General features: G+C 36.2%; 1 protein-coding gene and 1 long non-coding RNA gene across 6 annotated transcripts in view; one reads left to right on the plus strand and one right to left on the minus strand.

The window, feature by feature from the left end:
- Positions 1-18,251, plus strand: part of TRHDE (thyrotropin releasing hormone degrading enzyme) — a 454,936-nt gene that overhangs the window by 319,627 nt on the left and 117,058 nt on the right. For all 5 annotated transcript variants that reach the window (XM_086398684.1, XM_086398686.1, XM_086398685.1 and 2 more), the window contains exon 7: positions 11,716-11,781. In XM_086398684.1, the coding sequence (XP_086254810.1) occupies positions 11,716-11,781 (66 nt within the window). The remainder of the gene's footprint in view (positions 1-11,715; positions 11,782-18,251) is intronic.
- Positions 7,725-10,156, minus strand: LOC147371254 (uncharacterized). Its single transcript, XR_015163380.1, has 3 exons — positions 10,054-10,156; positions 9,061-9,294; positions 7,725-8,395 (listed from the first exon to the last, which is right to left on the minus strand). It is a non-coding gene; the product is annotated as an uncharacterized LOC147371254 (long non-coding RNA).

Here is an 18,251-nt window from a genome sequence, read left to right on the forward strand (position 1 = left end):
CTCTGGGCTTTCTATTTTATTCCATTGATCAATATTTCTGTCTTTGTGCCAGTACCATACTGTCTTGATAACTGTGGCTTTGTAGTAGAGCCTGAAGTCAGGTAGGTTGATTCCTCCAGTTCCATTCTTCTTTCTCAAGATTGCTTTGGCTATTCGAGGTTTTTTGTATTTCCATACAAATTGTGAAATTATTTGTTCTAGCTCTGTGAAGAATACTGTTGGTAGCTTGATAGGGATTGCGTTGAATCTATAAATTGCTTTGGGTAGTATACTCATTTTCACTATATTGATTCTTCCAATCCATGAACATGGTATATTTCTCCATCTATTAGTGTCCTCTTTGATTTCTTTCACCAGTGTTTTATAGTTTTCTATATATAGGTCTTTAGTTTCTTTAGGTAGATATATTCCTAAGTATTTTATTCTTCCCGTTGCAATGGTGAATGGAATTGTTTCCTTAATTTCTCTTTCTGTTTTCTCATTATTAGTGTATAGGAATGCAAGGGATTTCTGTGTGTTGATTTTATATCCTGCAACTTTACTGTAGTCATTGATTATTTCTAGTAATTTTCTGGTGGACTCTTTAGAGTTTTCTATGTAGAGGATCATGTCATCTGCAAACAGTGAGAGTTTTACTTCTTCTTTTCCAATTTGGATTCCTTTTATTTCTTTTTCTGCTCTGATTGCTGTGGCCAAAACTTCCAAAACTATGTTGAATAGTAATGGTGAAAGTGGGCACCCTTGTCTTGTTCCTGACTTTAGAGGAAATGCTTTCAATTTTTCACCATTGAGGATAATGTTTGCTGTGGGTTTGTCATATATAGCTTTTATTATGTTGAGGTATGTTCCTTCTATTCCTGCTTGCTGGAGAGTTTTTATCATAAATGGATGTTGAATTTTGTCAAAGGCTTTCTCTGCATCTATTGAGATAATCATATGGTTTTTATTTTTCAATTTGTTAATGTGGTGTATTACATTGATTGATTTGCGGATATTGAAGAATCCTTGCATCCCTGGGATAAAGCCCACTTGATCATGGTGTATGATCTTTTTAATGTGTTGTTGGATTCTGATTGCTAGAATTTTGTTAAGGATTTTTGCATCTATGTTCATCAGTGATATTGGCCTGTAGTTTTCTTTTTTTGTGGGATCTTTGTCAGGTTTTGGTATTAGGGTGATGGTGGCCTCATAGAATGAGTTTGGAAGTTTACCTTCCTCTGCAATTTTCTGGAAGAGTTTGAGCAGGATAGGTGTTAGCTCTTCTCTAAATTTTTGGTAGAATTCAGCTGTGAAGCCGTCTGGACCTGGGCTTTTGTTTGCTGGAAGATTTTTGATTACAGTTTCAATTTCCATACTTGTGATGGGTCTGTTAAGATTTTCTATTTCTTCCTGGTCCAGTTTTGGAAAGTCGTACTTTTCTAAGAATTTGTCCATTTCTTCCACGTTGTCCATTTTATTGGCATATAATTGTTGATAGTAGTCTCTTATGATCCTTTGTATTTCTGTGTTGTCTGTTGTGATCTCTCCATTTTCGTTTCTAATTTTGTTGATTTGATTTTTCTCCCTTTGTTTCTTGATGAGTCTGGCTAATGGTTTGTCAATTTTATTTATCCTTTCAAAGAACCAGCTTTTGGTTTTGTTGATTTTTGCTATGGTCTCTTTTGTTTCTTTTGCATTTATTTCTGCTCTAATTTTTAAGATTTCTTTCCTTCTACTAACCCTGGGATTCTTCATTTCTTCCTTTTCTAGTTGCTTTAGGTGTAGAGTTAGGTTATTTATTTGACTTTTTTCTTGTTTCTTGAGGTGTGCCTGTATTGCTATGAACTTTCCCCTTAGGACTGCTTTTACCGTGTCCCACAGGTTTTGGGTTGTTGTGTTTTCATTTTCATTCGTTTCTATGCAAATTTTGATTTCTTTTTTGATTTCTTCTGTGATTTGTTGGTTATTCAGCAGCGTGTTGTTCAGCCTCCATATGTTGGAATTTTTAATAGTTTTTCTCCTGTAATTGAGATCTAATCTTACTGCATTGTGGTCAGAAAAAATGCTTGGGATGATTTCTATTTTTTTGAATTTACCAAGGCTAGCTTTATGGCCCAGGATGTGATCTATCCTGGAGAAGGTTCCATGTGCGCTTGAGAAAAAGGTGAAATTCATTGTTTTGGGATGAAATGACCTATAGATATCAATTAGGTCTAACTGGTCTATTGTATCGTTTAAAGTTTGTGTTTCCTTGTTAATTTTCTGTTTAGTTGATCTATCCATAGGTGTAAGTGGGGTATTAAAGTCTCCCACTATTATCGTGTTATTGTTAATTTCTCCTTTCATACTTGTTAGCATTTGTCTTACGTACTGTGGTGCTCCTGTGTTGGGTGCATATATATTTATAATTGTTATATCTTCTTCTTGGATTGATCCTTTGATCATTATGTAGTGACCTTCTTTGTCTCTTTTCACAGCCTTTGTTTTAAAGTCTATTTTATCTGATATGAGTATTGCTACTCCTGCTTTCTTTTGGTCCCTATTTGCATGGAAAATCTTTTTCCAGCCCTTCACTTTCAGTCTGTATGTGTCCCCTGTTTTGAGGTGGGTCTCTTGTAGACAACATATGTAGGGGTCTTGTTTTTGTATCCATTCAGCCAGTCTTTGTCTTTTGGTTGGGGAATTCAACCCATTTACATTTAAGGTAATTACTGATAAGTATGTTCCCGTTGCCATTTACTTTATTGTTTTGGGTTCGAGTTTATACACCGTTTTTGTGTTTCCTGTCTAGAGAATATCCTTTAGTATTTGTTGGAGAGCTGGTTTGGTGGTGCAGAATTCTCTCAGCTTTTGCTTGTCTGAAAAGCTTTTGATTTCTCCTTCATACTTGAATGAGATCCTTGCTGGGTACAATAATCTGGGCTGTAGGTTATTTTCTTTCATCATTTTAAGTATGTCTTGCCATTCCCTCCTGGCTTGAAGAGTTTCTATTGAAAGATCAGCTGTTATCCTTATGGGAATTCCCTTGTGTGTTATTTGTTGTTTTTCCCTTGCTGCTTTTAATATTTGTTCTTTGTGTTTGATCTTTGTTAATTTGATTAATATGTGTCTTGGGGTGTTTCTCCTTGGGTTTATCCTGTTTGGGACTCTCTGGGTTTCTTGGACTTGGGTGATTATTTCCTTCCCCATTTTAGGGAAGTTTTCCACTATTATCTCCTCAAGTATTTTCTCATGGTCTTTCTTGTTGTCTTCTTCTTCTGGAACCCCTATGATTCGAATGTTGTAGCGTTTAATATTGTCCTGGAGGTCTCTGAGATTGTCCTCATTTCTTTTAATTCGTTTTTCTTTTATCCTCTCTGATTCATTTATTTCTACCATTCTATCTTCTAATTCACTAATCCTGTCTTCTGCCTCTGTTATTCTACTATTTGTTGCCTCCAGAGTGTTTTTAATTTCACTTATTGCATTATTCATTATATATTGACTGTTTTTTATTTCTTCTAGGTCCTTGTTAAACCTTTCTTGCATCTTCTCAATCCTTGCCTCCAGGCTATTTATCTGTGATTCCATTTTAGTTTCAAGATTTTGGATCAATTTCACTATCATTATTCGGAATTCTTTATCAGGTAGATTCCCTATCTCTTCCTCTTTTGTTTGGTTTGGTGGGCATTTATCCTGTTCCTTTATCTGCTGGGTATTCCTCTGTCTCTTCATCTTGTTTAAATTGCTAAGTTTGGGGTGTCCTTTCTGTATTCTGGCAGTTTGTGGAGTTCTCTTTATTATGGCGTTTCCTCACTGTGTGTGGGTTTGTACAGGTGGCTTGTCAAGGTTTCCTGGTTAGGGAAGCTTGTGTCGGTGTTCTGGTGGGTGGAGCTGTATTTCTTCTCTCTGGAGTGTAATGAAATGTCCAGTAATGAGTTATGAGATGTCTATAGTTTTGGGGTGACTTTGGGCAGCCTGTATCTTGAAGCTCAGGGCTGTGTTCCTTTGTTGCTGGAGAATTTGCTTGGTATGTCTTGCCCTGGAACTTATTGGCCCTTGTGTGGTGCTTGGTTTCAGTGTCGGTATGGAGGCATTTGATGAGCTCCTGTCAATGAATGTTCCTTGGAGTCAGGAGTTCCCTGGAGTCAGGGTTTGGACTTAAGTCTCCTGCTTCCGATTATCGGTCTTATTTTTACAGTAGTTTCACAACTTCTCCTTCTATACAGCACCATTGATAAAACATCTACATTAAAGATGATAAGTTTCTCTACAGTGAGGGTCACTCAGAGAGGTTCACAGGGTTACATGGAGAAGAGAAGAGGGAGGAGGGAGTTAGAGGTGACCCAAATGAGATGAGGTGAATCAATAGTGGAGAGAGTGGGCTAGCCAGTAGTCACTTCCTTATGTGCACTCCACAACTGGACCACTCAGAGATGTTCACGGGGTTATACAGAGAAGAGAAGAAGGAGGAAGGTAACAGAGGTGGCCAGAAGGATAAAAGGGGGGAATGAAAAGGAGGGAGACAGATCCAGCCAGTAATCAGTTCCCTAAGTGTTCTCCACCGTCTGGAACACACAGAAATTCACAGAGTTGGGTAGAATAGAGAGGGGTTAGGGAGGAGACACAGGCGACCTGGTGGAGAAAAAGGAGGGTCCAAAGGGAGAGAGAGCAGTCAAGCCAGTAATCTCACTCCCTAGTGAAAAATGGGTCCTGAAGATTGGGTCCTTAAAGGTACAAAATTGGTAACAAATACATAAAAGCAAAAATTAAAAATCTAGAGTAGAGTTTGGAATTTCAAAAATACGATGTTGAAGAAAAGAAGAAGGAAAAGAAAGAGAGAAAAAACGAACAAACAAAAACAAACAAGGTCGCGAAAATTATAAAGAAAGTACAAGTACAAAATTGATAACTAATACCAGAAAGCAAAAATTAAAAATCTAGAGTAGAGTTTGGAATTTCAAAAATACAATGTTAAAAAAAAAAAAAAGAAGAAGAAGAAGAAAAATAAAGAGAGAAAACAAACAAACAAATACGAACAATGTCACAAAAATTATAAAGAAAATACAGGTACAAAATTGATATCAAATACCAAAAAGCATAAATTAAAAATCTAGAGTAAAGTTTGGAATTTCAGATATACAATGTTATATAAAAGAAGAAGAGAAAGAAACAGAGAAGAAGAAGAAAAAAAAAAAAAGTCACAGAAATTATATAAAAAAAAACTATAGGTACAAAATTGATAACATATACCAAAAAGCGAAAATTAAAAATCTAGAGTAGAGTTTGGAATTTCAAAAATACACTGTTAAAGAAAAGAAGAAAAAAACAAAAACAAACAAAAAAAAAAACAAGGTCAAAAAATTATAAAATATATATATATGAAGTTTGCTGAAGAAGAAAAAAATAGGGTCTTTTTTTTTTTTTTTTTTTTGCAAAGTAATAGGTTATAAAAGTGAAAATTAAAGGAATAGAGGACTTAAAATTTTTTTTTAATTAAAAAAAAAAAGAAAGAATGATCGTAAAAATAATAAAAATATATCTAGGACTTTTTTTTTTTTTTTTTTGTGGGTGTTGTGGGTTCAGTTCATTTTTGGCTAGTTCCTTGGTCAGATTTATATTTCTCAAGATCTATAGGCCCCTTCCTATGTAGTCCGTAGTAACCACAGGGTTTTGATCCATTGCCTGTAGCTTCCAAGGCGTTTCCCTCTGTTATATCTTCTTCTGTTTGCTAGTCTCTTCAGTATCTGGTTTCTGCCCTGACTCAAAGGGCACGGTGGAGGACACTTTTTTTTTTTTTTTTTTAGGCTTAGTTGTTCAGTCGCGCTGTGGGGAGGGAGGGAGGGATGCTGCAAACAAATAACACTGGCGTGGGCTCGCAGTGCCTCAGCCACCCTGGGTCTGCCCCCGCTCACGGCGCGTGTAGCCTCCCTGTCCACACTGCTCGGACTCTAGGTTGTTCCGCCGGGAACAATCCGAGGCTGGCCCTGGGCTGCATGCACCTCCCAGGTCCAAGCCGCTCAGGTTCAGGCACTCGGGTAGTCCTCAGAGGCGCAGACTCAGTTGGGCCTGTGTTTTGTGCTCTTCCCAGGTCCGAGCGCCAATTTGCTCTTCCCAGGCGAGCGCCAATGCTGCGACTTATCGCCTCCCCGCCACTCGGTTATCTGGATGTAAAACCGGCGCACCTTCTCAGGCAGATGTTGACCGTCCAGACCCCCAAGAAGTTTTAGTTAGCAAAGAAGCCTGCTTACAATTTTATAGATAATGTCTCTCTGGGGCTGCGATTGCCCCCTTCCGGCTCTGGCTGCCTGTCACCGGAGGGGGAAGGTCTGCAGCCGGCTATCTCTGTTCAGTCCTTTGTTCCGTGCGCGGGCCTGGCGGTCTTAGGTTTGGGCTGGCTTTTCGCGTGGTAGATATCCCACAGTCTGGTTTGCTAGCCCAAATTATTTTGCTCAGATAGGGCTCAGGGTATTCAGGCCAGATTCTTACTCTCAGCGATGCAGCCCACGCCGCGCCTCCCTGCCCAGCCCCGGTTTGCTAATGGCGGATGCAGGCGTCTGCGCTGCTTCTCTGCTGGGGGAGTTACCGTAGGGCTCGCAATCTGCGAGTTTTAAATTGTTTATTTATTTTTTCTCCCTGTTATGTTGCCCTCTGTGCTTCCAAAGCTCGGCACAGATTCGGCAGTGAGAAGGTTTCCTGATGTTTGGAAACTTCTCTCTTTTTAAGATTCCCTTCCCGGGACGGAACTCCGTCCCTCCCTCTTTTGTCTCTTTTTTTTTTTGTTTTTAATATTTTTTCCTACCTCCTTTCGAAGAGTTGGGTTGCTTTTCTGGGTGCCTGATGTCCTCTGCCGGCATTCATAAGTTGTTTTGTGGAATTTACTCGACGTTTAAATGCTCTTTTGATGAATTTGTGGGGGAGAAAGTGTTCTCCCCGTCCTACTCCTCCGCCATCTTGGCTCCTCCCCCCTAAACTAGTTATTTTAAGACCTCTTTGAAAATGGGCTGTATACACTGTGACTTTATTTTTTTTTTTTACTTGTTATTAGTTGTTTGCTTTTTTTAATTTTTTTAAATTTTATTTTATTTTTAAACTTTACAATATTGTATTGGTTTTGCCAAATATCGAAATGAATCCGCCACAGGTACACATGTGTTCCCCATCCTGAACACTCCTCCCTCCTCCCTCCCCATACCATCCCTCTGGGTCATCCCATTGCACCAGCTCCAAGCATCCAGTATCGTGCATCGAACTTGGACTGGCGACTCGTTTCATATGTGATATTATACATGTTTCAATGCCATTCACCCAAATCATCCCACCCTCCCCCTCTCCCACAGAGTCCAAAAGACTGTTCTATGCATCAGTGTCTCTTTTGCTGTCTCGTATACAGGGTTATTGTTACCATCTTTCTAAATTCCATATATATGCGTTAGTATTCTGTATTGGTGTTTTTCCTTCTGGCTTACTTCACTCTGTATAATAGGCTCCAGTTTCATCCACCTCATTAGAACTGATTCAAATGTATTCTTTTTAATGGCTGAGTAATACTCCATTGTGTATATGTAGCATAGCTTTCTTATCCATTCATCTGCTGATGGACATCTAGGTTGCTTCCATGTCCTGGCTATTTTTAAACTTTTTAAAGTTTCTATTTTATATTATCTACAAAGATTTTCCCTTAACTTAAAAGTTGAACCACTGCAGACAATGATTACTTCATCAAACTTGATTTATAAATAATAATCCATCAGTTTGATGGTAAGAATTTATTGAACCTTTGTCAAGTTTAGTAAAAGGGATTCCAAGTCTTGATTTTTTTCTTTTTGGCGGTAATAGCAAAAAGAATCACTCATGTTACTTCTTTTGCTAGCTGATGCGTTCATGACTTTCAAGGGTCATTAAAAAATAAATAACTTCCAGTTTCAGCAAGCAGAGCTGGGGTAAATTGTGGGACTCGGAAACAGCATATGGAATTATGGGACAGCCCACAAGTTCCTAAATGCCTCTACTAGATCCAAATATCTTCCACTGCAAGTGAACTGTTAGCATTCTTATTGGATGTTAGAAGAAATCAACATATATTTTTTTCAAAACTAAACAATGAAATTCTAGTTTTATGTGCTTCCAGTTGGTAGAAGCAGTAGAAGGGAGGAGGGAATTTGACCTTTCGGTTCCTCCAGGGCAGCCTTACAGCTGCTGTTGGTGGTGGGCTTGTACCGAGGTCCGTGGGCTGTGTTGGGTGGATGGGTGTACGCCGGCTGAACTCGAGAAGGAGCGATGGTGAAGACGGTCTGCTGCGCTGCTGGAAAACTTGTGTGAAGACTGTGTACTGCAGGCAGGCGTTGTGGAAGGTGGGGTTGGCGCAAGCGTGGTAAGTGGCAGACTGCAGGCAGGTTCTTTACCATTCGAGCCACCAGCAAAACCTTATAGGATTCTGAGCATACAATTTTCCTCAATAAGCATATGTTAAAGGAATAAATTAGTTGAGAAGATCTTCCTCTCTTTAAAAGTGATTGCTTATCACTGAGAGTGTGTGTGCCTTAGTCGCTCAGTCGTGTCCGACTCCTTGCGACCCCATGGACTGTAGCCTGCCAGGCTCCGCTGTCCATGGGATTCTCCAGGCAAGAATACTGGAGCGGGTTGCCATTTCCTTCTCCAGGGGATCTTTCTGACCCAGGGATTGAACCTGGGTCTCCTGAATTGCAGGCAGTTTCTTTACCATCTGAGCTACCAGGGAAGCTCTTTGAAAGAGATTACTTATCACTGAAGCATACAATAAGATAAATAAGCTACAGTAAGAAACTGTCTCTCCTGCCTGAGTAGTCTTCCAGAAGGCAAAGTAATTGCTATATGTGCAACCTACTTCTCTTTCTCCCTCATCCAGTTATTGTGGCGAGGAAGCACCTCTCTCAGCCAGGCAAATGGAACAGGGGCACCAAGTCATACACACTCCTGCCTCTGGGGGTGTTTACTGTCATTGAGACTGACATGCATGCAAATGCTTGCATGTAAATAAAGGAAATTTTAGCCAGGAACTTATATGAGAAGGATACTACAAATAGAAAAATCACTAAATGAGTAATAGGTTTATAAGCATACTTTTGTAGAATTTTCTTGGTGGAAGTGTTAGTTGCTCAGTTGTGTCTGACTCTTTGCAACCCCGTGGACTGTAGCCCATTTCTGTCCATGGAGTTGTCCAGGCAAGAGTACTGGAATGGGTACCATTCTCTTCTCCAGAGGACCTTCCCCACCCATGGATAGAACCCACATCTCCTGCATTGCAGACAGATTCTTCATTGTCAGCAGGGAAGTCCAGAATATTCTTTATAAAACCTTAAAAAAAAAATCACTTAGTAGTTTCTACCCTATCATCTCCCTGAAATTTAGTATAGCAAATATAGTGATACTTTCTTGATTAAATCTCAGAATTATACAAATCTTGCAGAAACAGTATATTCACTTCCCATAAAGCTACTTAGGCTGTGTAACATCCAATTTGTTTGATTGGGGCTGGAATTTTGAATCACAAGTGAGTATAAATTATACTATTACAAAGTACATCTGTGAAAAAATATTTTAAAGACACAGTGGAAGAGGATTTATTGTTTTTTTTTGAACAAGGGTTTACAGTGAGGTGTGCCTGCTTTAAGAAGTGTAATCTTTGTTATAAGCCATATAGTAGGTGCTCAGTATATGTTGGCTGCATGATGACAGTTGAAAAACCCATCTGCCTATGAAGTTCTATGAAATAGTGATATTTAAAATTGAGTTTTGGAAAGAAAAGTCTAGTTAAATATAGAGGAATGCATGCATGCTACTCTGGAGAATTTAAAATATTCAAATTGGCAAGACAAACATAGTTTTGAAAAGTTAATTAAATTATACAATATAATCATAAGAGGGAGTCCCATAGTATATAATTTTAAAATATTAAATATATTCCTAGGTTTTCTTTCCTGTTAGTACTCTGCTCTAGCTCAACACAGACAAGAAAACAGGAACATTCTTTATGATTACAAAGGACTCTTTTGTCATTAGCCCATGCCAAATTGATAGTTTTTATAGCCTGACAAGAGACCAAGTCTTCATTACCTAAAGGGAAACACTTAAATCATCCGAAGATGGCTCTTCTGTACTGAGGAAAGTTTTCCGTTGACTGCTCGAGATTCTGTCTCACTTCCCAGGTGGCAAGTGTTAGTTTTTCTTCAGAACTGACAATTTCCACCTGGGGGTGGGTAGATTAGATTGGGAATGTATAGGAGGGGAGCTTGTCAAGGAAATTCAAGGAGCAGAATTGATAAAGTCTAAAGGGAATTCTAACCTGGTCCCCAGATTGAATCATAGATGCTCATACTCTATGGATTTATACAACTGTGCAGAAGATAGAGAGTAAGAAGCAGAAGAAAGAGCAGAAAGTAGAAGCTGTGGAAGGAAAATATACCAGAAAAATGGGGTTCTTATGATTCTCTTATAAAAAAGAGAAACCTGGAAAGAAATTAGCTATTGATGGGTATGAATTTAAAGTGAGTATGAAGTTAGAAATGTAGTTATAAAGGGATTTATTTCCCTTAAAACCAGGCTATCGTTTATTTTGTTTCTTCTTTTTAAAGATTTTTTAAAGTTTATTTATTTTTAATTGAAGAATAATTGCTTTACAGAATTGTGTTGTTTTCTATCATTTATTTTTAAACTTTTGCTCCTTTCAATTCAGTGCTTCATAGTTAAAACAGTTTGCTGCAGATTGAAATATCTTCTTGAAGTCTTATTTATATTTTGCATACAGATTTGTGATAATCTAGGCTTAACCATCAATTCTTGGAATTTTTCGTATTGATTATATGTCAGCCTTTTCACACTGATATTGTTCTACAATGCAATAACCATTTTCAAAATGAGATAGACTCTTACATTAGTATTTTGTTCTATTGCTCTAAATATTTATCAGCCTCATATATGTTCTATTTGTATATGGATTTATAGAAGACTCTAAAAGGAAAAAACACACAGGAAATAAGTATAATTACCTTGATATAATATTGACAGCTAACACTTCTATCATGGTTACTAATTTTTAAACCCCGTTTGAATTGCCTTGCATTCAGTAATGTATTTAAATTTCAGGAAAACCATATAAATGTGGACTATTATTGCCTGTACTTTTCAAGTGAGAAAAGGGAGGGACTTAAGGGCCAAATACTTTTGCTGAGTAAACATGGAGGGTAATGCCAGCACCAGGATTTGAATCCAAGAAATCTGATTCCCTGGCACTTCCTACTCTCCACTTCTATAGCTAAAGGATTCTTGAACGAGCTGGAGATAAAGTATGTAGCTATGTTACTTCAAAGCTATATTTCAGTATGATTATTTATAAGATGGGTGTACCTCCTTTACTAGATTATGAACCTGTGAGTACAAGAACCTTGTTTTATTAACTTTGTCATATATGGTGCTCAGTAAAATTTCTAGTATTCCTGAATTACAACTTATTATTGCTCTGAGATATTTTATTCAAGAGACTTCTACTTCAAAATCATCAGTTTTAGATCCATAAAACTTTTAGATTGACCAAACAAAAAATGCAATTGTAACCTATAATTGAAGTATTGCATTCATAATTCTCTTATTTCTTAACTATTTTTAGGAATAAAATAGCATGAATGAAGACTATTTTTGACTGATATAGAATAATTTTAGAATCATGTTACTTGGTTGAAACTTTTTTCTTTTCTTTTTTAAAAATACTCTTTCTTACAGGGTGCTGCTTTAATTAGAATGCTGGCTAATTTTATGGGCCATTCAGTATTTCAAAGGGGTTTGCAAGTAAGTAAAATGTTTTCTATTTTTGTTTACATTTTTCCTTATTCTTGTGTTTATTTAAAGATATTTCACAGCTTGGGAAATTGCTAATACAAAATTGCTGAATTTTATGGGAAACCATAAGGTAAGTAAGGTAAGCAGTGCCTTACCATACAAATGAAAATGGTAGATAAGATTCTGTATTAACCCACAAAACTCGAAAGGTTATATCATTTAGAATCTCTTTAATATGCATTTTAAAATTGAAGTAATTTTCAAATATAGCAGATCCTAAATAGTCTATATATGATTTCACAAAAGTCTGTTTCCCTTTTCTTCCATTTAAAAGTTTATATAAAATGAAAGCAAATTATGTTAACCTTCTTGGAATTATGCATTGTTTGAGAAATTCTTAACACTTTTTCAGATATGTGCCTTTTATGTTGTTTGCTGTTTTAGTGTTGATATACAGAGATTGTTATTTGTTCCAAATATATTAAAGTGTTTTTGTTTTATTAGGAAATACGGTTCTTTAAATAAAGAAGGAAAAAAGAAACAGTTTTATTATAATACATTTACAGTATGAAACATGTAATCTAGGAGTAGATTCTTAGAAAACAAAGATTCTTAAATTCTTGAAAGCAAACACAAATATAGAAAAATAGAATTTTTATTCCATTGAATCTGTTGGAGTAAATCATGTTCCTAGCAGCTGTGATTGATGAATTATTTATGATGCATTCTGCTACTTAGAAGTGTCCTTTAAAGTAAATTGATGTTCACCTGAAATACAATTATGCTAAGACAGAGAGAGCAATCAATCTTATCTTTCTCAGTAAGCTTTTCATTTTGAAATTTAAATAAACTACATATGGGATCAGGTCATGTTTTAGTAGTCTAATTCTATCTTTACCTAAAATAAACTAAATGATAAAATACAAAACAAGAGTTCAAGTATGTTATGACAAAGCTATAAATACTTAACACAAGAGAAAAAATATATATAAATTCCTTGAAGAATAATTTTCCTTAGAAGATATTTTTACCAAATTGTTCCAGCTGGGGTTGGAGTTACTTTAATCAGCTCTTTCCATTAGGGCAACCTTTGGAATCGCTGAATTCCACTGAATCTGTTTGCCAAGTACTAAAGTCTCTATTCTGATCACATAGTTAGGAAAATCTTTTTTTTTTTCCTCTGTGAGTGACCTCCATGAATATCAACTATCTGGAGAAACGTCCTTCCTTATCCCCACTCCTTTGTTTTTCCCACTGAAGTTGTAGCATGACAGTATAGTTCCAGAAAATAGCTGAGCTTTCATAAGATTTCCACAAATTGAATTTAATTTCCTGGGTAGCAAGCTGATGTGAAATCACTTTCTGTATACAATTTTTATTTAATTTTATTTTTTTCTCATTTGTGTGTTTAGATTTGCTTGGAAGATTGAATAATGATACTTATGTTATCTGGAAAGGATTTTTTTTTTTTTTTGCAATGTTTTTCTTTTTCTTATCATACTTTCTGTGGTATGCAAAATAGATCAATTTTGAATACAGCCTTTTCTACTGACCTATTCTGTCCAGTTTTATCTGTAACAGTTAGACTCTACCCTCTAACTCCCATGATATTAAACTTTCATGTGAAGCCCGTATTAATGTGTGCCTTTATGCTGTGGTACTCGATTTGGTTAATTTTCAACGAGGGACTCTGTGTTTGTCAACATTGCATTTCATTTGCCTGTGACATCTCATTGATCAGATAGATCTTTATCCTTCAGTACTTTCCTTGCCGCTTTATTTATACTCATCACTCAAACTGATTTAGTGTATCATCAGCAGTTTGGATTAGTTTACAGTAGATTCCTGTGTCTAGGTGATAAATTATCATCTGTTGTGCATGAAGATGCATGGGATACGGTTTGAAAATGACCTCCTGAACAGACACTTCATGTCACGGTGCTGAGTGGTCACGGAGTTGATATTAATATATTTCCCATCCACAAGCCTATGGGGAATCTTGGTTTACATGTTGCTGAAAGAGCTAATCTAGACTGTCAGTGCTTATCTCTGCTGGAAAATCTATTAATTGTTTTCATATTAACAGTGGCTATTTCTATGTTGACAAGTGGAAGTTTATATTTGCACACAGACCCAGGGTTAGATTTACAAGTGTAGGCATCCTAAATTGCAAATAGTATTTTTTAAATATATTCTCCCCCCATCCCACCGTCCTTCTCTTCCTTTCTTCTTCCCTCCCTCCATATTTCCTTTTTTTTTTTTTTTTAGTATTTGGACCTTAGCCCTGATATTCCATACCTGAACAATATTATAATGGTGGTTTCTTTTAAAACTTGGTTTCTCTTAAATCTTTTAGTCCTTGTGATTCATCTTAAGCTCTTTTGGGAACAAGGAAAATGTTTTTTTACATTCACAAATAAATAAAACAATATATTTACACAATATAAATTTAAAGTATAATAAAAACACATAATAACATTATATAATAGATATAAAGTACAATGTAATATTTATATAATAAATATAATAAAATAATATAAAGGTAGATGAGTTCACATGTTTATATTTAACTTAGCAAGTACCTGAGTATTGATTCAGCTACATAATTCTTAACTTTTGTAATATTTTGTATTGGACAACATATTTCAAGTTTCAACTTATACACACATCCCTCAGTAGAAAGGGACTCCAGAGACTTTTTGAGAAAAGTATTGTTTCTAGTATCCATATAATCCATTCAATCAGCTATCTGAATGTCTGGTAAACAGTTTAATACTGAATAATCACAACTTTCCTTGGTCTGATCTTCTTGACTTTTTGGTCTAATTCCCTTATTTCTTGAATGTTGTGTGATGCTTAAATGTTAAGTTTTGCATAATTTTTATTTTTATTTTTTTATTTTTTTTAAAATTAATTTTATTCTATTCTCAAACTTTACATAATTGTATTAGTTCTGCCAAACATCAAAATGAATCCACCATGGGTATACATGTGTTCCCCATCCTGAACCCCCCTCCCTCCTCCCTTCCCATACCATCCCTCTGGGTCGTCCCAGTGCACCAGCCCCAAGCATCCAGTATCGTGCATTGAACCTGGACTGGCATCTCGTTTCATACATGATATTTTACATGTTTCAATGCCATTCTCCCAAATCTTCCCACCCTCTCCCTCTCCCACAGAGTCCATAAGACTGTTCTATACGTCAGTGTCTCTTTTGCTGTCTCGTATACAGGGTTATCGTTACCATCTTTCTAAATTCCATATATATGCGTTAGTATACTGTATTGGTGTTTTTCCTTCTGGCTTACTTCACTCTGTATAATAGTGCATATTTTTCAAATAAGTTGCCTCAAAACTTCATTTAGTATGTAATAGACAGAACACACATTCTGTCTATTTAGACTGTAATAGATAGTGTAGGGCTTCTCAGGTGGCTCATTGAATAAAGAATCCATCCACAATGCAGGAGACCACCTGCAATGTAGGAGACTGCCTGCAATGCAGGAAACCCAGGTTCCATCCCTGGGTCAGGAAGATCCCCTGAACAAGGAAATGGCAACCCACTCCAGTATTCTTGCCTGGGAAATCCTATGGACAGGGGAGTCTGGCAGGCTACAGTCCATTAGAGTTGGACATGACTGAAGCGACTGAGCACCGTTAATAAGTCAGTTTCCATTTTGTTTCGATGGTTAAATTGAAAGTCAAATAGAGCAAATGAAGTGTGAACCTTTGTGGATTATGTATGCCACTTGTAAATAATACATTGTTTCAAACACAGAAATATTTATATTTTTGCAAGTTCTGTATAGCTACTGTTCTTCCATAGTAGATTACCCAAAACATTTGCTGGAATATTTTGGGACACAAGAGGCAATGGAATAAGTAGGGAGAAACATTTCTTATTCTTTTTTTAAATTTTTTATTTTGTGTTGGGGTATAACTGATTAACAGTGTTGTGATAGTTTCAGGTGGACAGCGAAGGGACTCAGCCACGCATATACATGTATCCTTTCTCCCCTGAATGCCCCTCCCATACAGGCTTCCAAATAACATTGAGCAGAGTTCCATGTGCTATACAGTAAGTCCTTGTCGGTTATCCATTTTAAATATAGTAGTGTGTACACATCCATCCCAAACTTCCTAACTATTCCTTCCCCCCATGTTTTCTTCCTGACAACCATTATTCTTGTTCCTAATTAATGATGGGCTTTCTGCTAGTCACTAAGTTCTTTCTGACCTCTGACTTCATAGTTATTAAATGCAAGAGTAGAATTAAAAATTAGATTTTTTCCATCTTATTAATGCATTTTACTAGTTAGAAAATTTGGGTTTGATACTTTAGGACAACTGTTTCAATTGAATGGGAGAATTTAACTAGCGTCCCTGAATCTTCAGTTAATCATCTGCATAGTGAGACTATATGGCTTTGACCCTGTTGGGAGAGTTAGAGGAGTAGAAGTCAGGAAAACCACTGCTAGATTTCGAAATTCTGGTATCACAGAGAAAACACCCACACATTCAGTGTAGTTCTAGTCAGGTTTTGGGAGAGCATGGAATCAGATGTGTTTGTTAATTCACCACTTTAACCCAGAGCCCTGGAGCCTCTCTTCAGTTGCCTTCAGCGCACTGTGTTCTGAGGATCTTAGTTCACCTCATGCTCAGCCTCTATTACTGCAAGAATCACTGAATCTTTCTGAAATTCTCACATCTTTAAGTTCCTAGGTTTCTTAAAGTTTAAGTACACATAGTAATTTGTACCCATTTGTACAATGTTTGTACATATGATCAATAAATTTGGATCTACTTCTTCTACCTTGTTTTTATAATTTAAGCTTCCACAGCTCAAATCCACATTCTTACCTAAGTGCTCTAGACTTATTTTTAAGTAAATTATTCAGAGAAGGATTCTTTTAGATAGAATTATTTCACATGACTTTGACCTTTCTTAGTTGATTTTTACTTGTGTTCATCTCCCTAGTTACATTTTTTTTTATAATTTTTCTTTGAGTTTTTAGAAATAAAAGAATAAAGGTGTAATTTTAATTTTGACATTCTCAGATAACATTGACTCAGTAGCTATTAAAAATAATTAGTACATACTACTACTGTTTTTTTCTTTTCTTTTTTTCAAACAAAACAATATCGCTTTAATGATTTGAACCTGGCAGTACCGTTCTTTACATTGTTAAGAGGCAACACCAGGGAACTAAAATTATAAAGAAAGATCACTGTTAAACATGATATAAACTCACTTCAAGATCTGTCAGAGAGTGAGTCACCTTCCTGCTCATCCAATGAAAGTAATTCAATATCATTTAAAATATGGTTGAATAAAGAAAGATATCTTTTGATTAGTATTTAACTGCTCTTTTCCATAAGGTAACCTACAAAAAGATGTTTGGCTCCAATTATCAGGGTGGAAATTGCTTATGCAAATCAATGTAAGGCAATGAGGTGTGGATAAGAAGTAAATATCATTATTATTGGTTGTGCTCATAAAATTCTGATAGCCTAAAGGTAATGACAGCACAAAGCTATAGGGGTTATCAGTAGCAACAACATACTCAATAACCAGGGTTCCATGAGAAGCTACATGTGTACACAGGATTTTTATTTGAAAACTGAAAGCTTATGTTTGTGAGACAGTGGTTTGCTCCCTTGCATGTAAGTTTTTAGATAAATGGGAAGTCAGAAAATAACAGAGGAACAGAGACAGTGTGTGTCAAAGTGAATTTGCTTTCTGAAGAGATAGTATTGTGTTTTTAATCAGATGGTAGCTGAATCATGCTTCAATAAAACTGAGTGACCATAGGCAGGTTCTGTTCACATTTCTCCCTGTCTCACTTAAATCACTGCAGTTTTAGGTTTGCTATAGGTAGAAAGGTTGATTAACTCTTCATGGTAATGTTTTGTCATCATTTAATACTGTATGATAATGATACTATCATTGGTCATGTTTAGTCATTGGATTTGACCTAATTAGCATTTAGCTTATTAAAGACCAACTACAAAGCTAAATTCACTGAGTATGCTATAGAGAAAAAAATATTAATTTTAAGGAAAGATTCTATGAATTTGAGAATATAGAATACTATTTCTAATAAAAAGAGTACTTTAAAAACATAAATAGCAAAGACTATTCATATTTCTTAATCAGAGAAAAATAACTTCTATTCATCAGTTTTAATTAATTTGCTTATATACAGCTACTGATTGAATTCTTATCATTTTGCCTCTGAAATAAATGTTGTTAGTTGACTACTGTGACTATACAGCATTAACTAAAAAGCCTTCATTGGTAGTGACATTTGTCTTTATTTGTTTATCCCACAAGCATTTACCCAGATTAATGGGGGGTCTTAGAAATTTACTCTTACTGGTTTCTTTTACCTGTTAGTCAAGAGCTCAAGATATATTCATTCTGTGAAAGTGTTAGTCACTCAGTCATGTCCGACTCTTTGCGACCCTATGGACTGTAG

This window comes from Bos grunniens, chromosome 5 (assembly GCF_055505025.1).
Source record: "Bos grunniens cultivar Pamir isolate PY7600 chromosome 5, Bosgru_T2T1.0, whole genome shotgun sequence".
In the NCBI taxonomy this organism is placed as follows: Eukaryota; Metazoa; Chordata; class Mammalia; order Artiodactyla; family Bovidae; genus Bos; species Bos grunniens.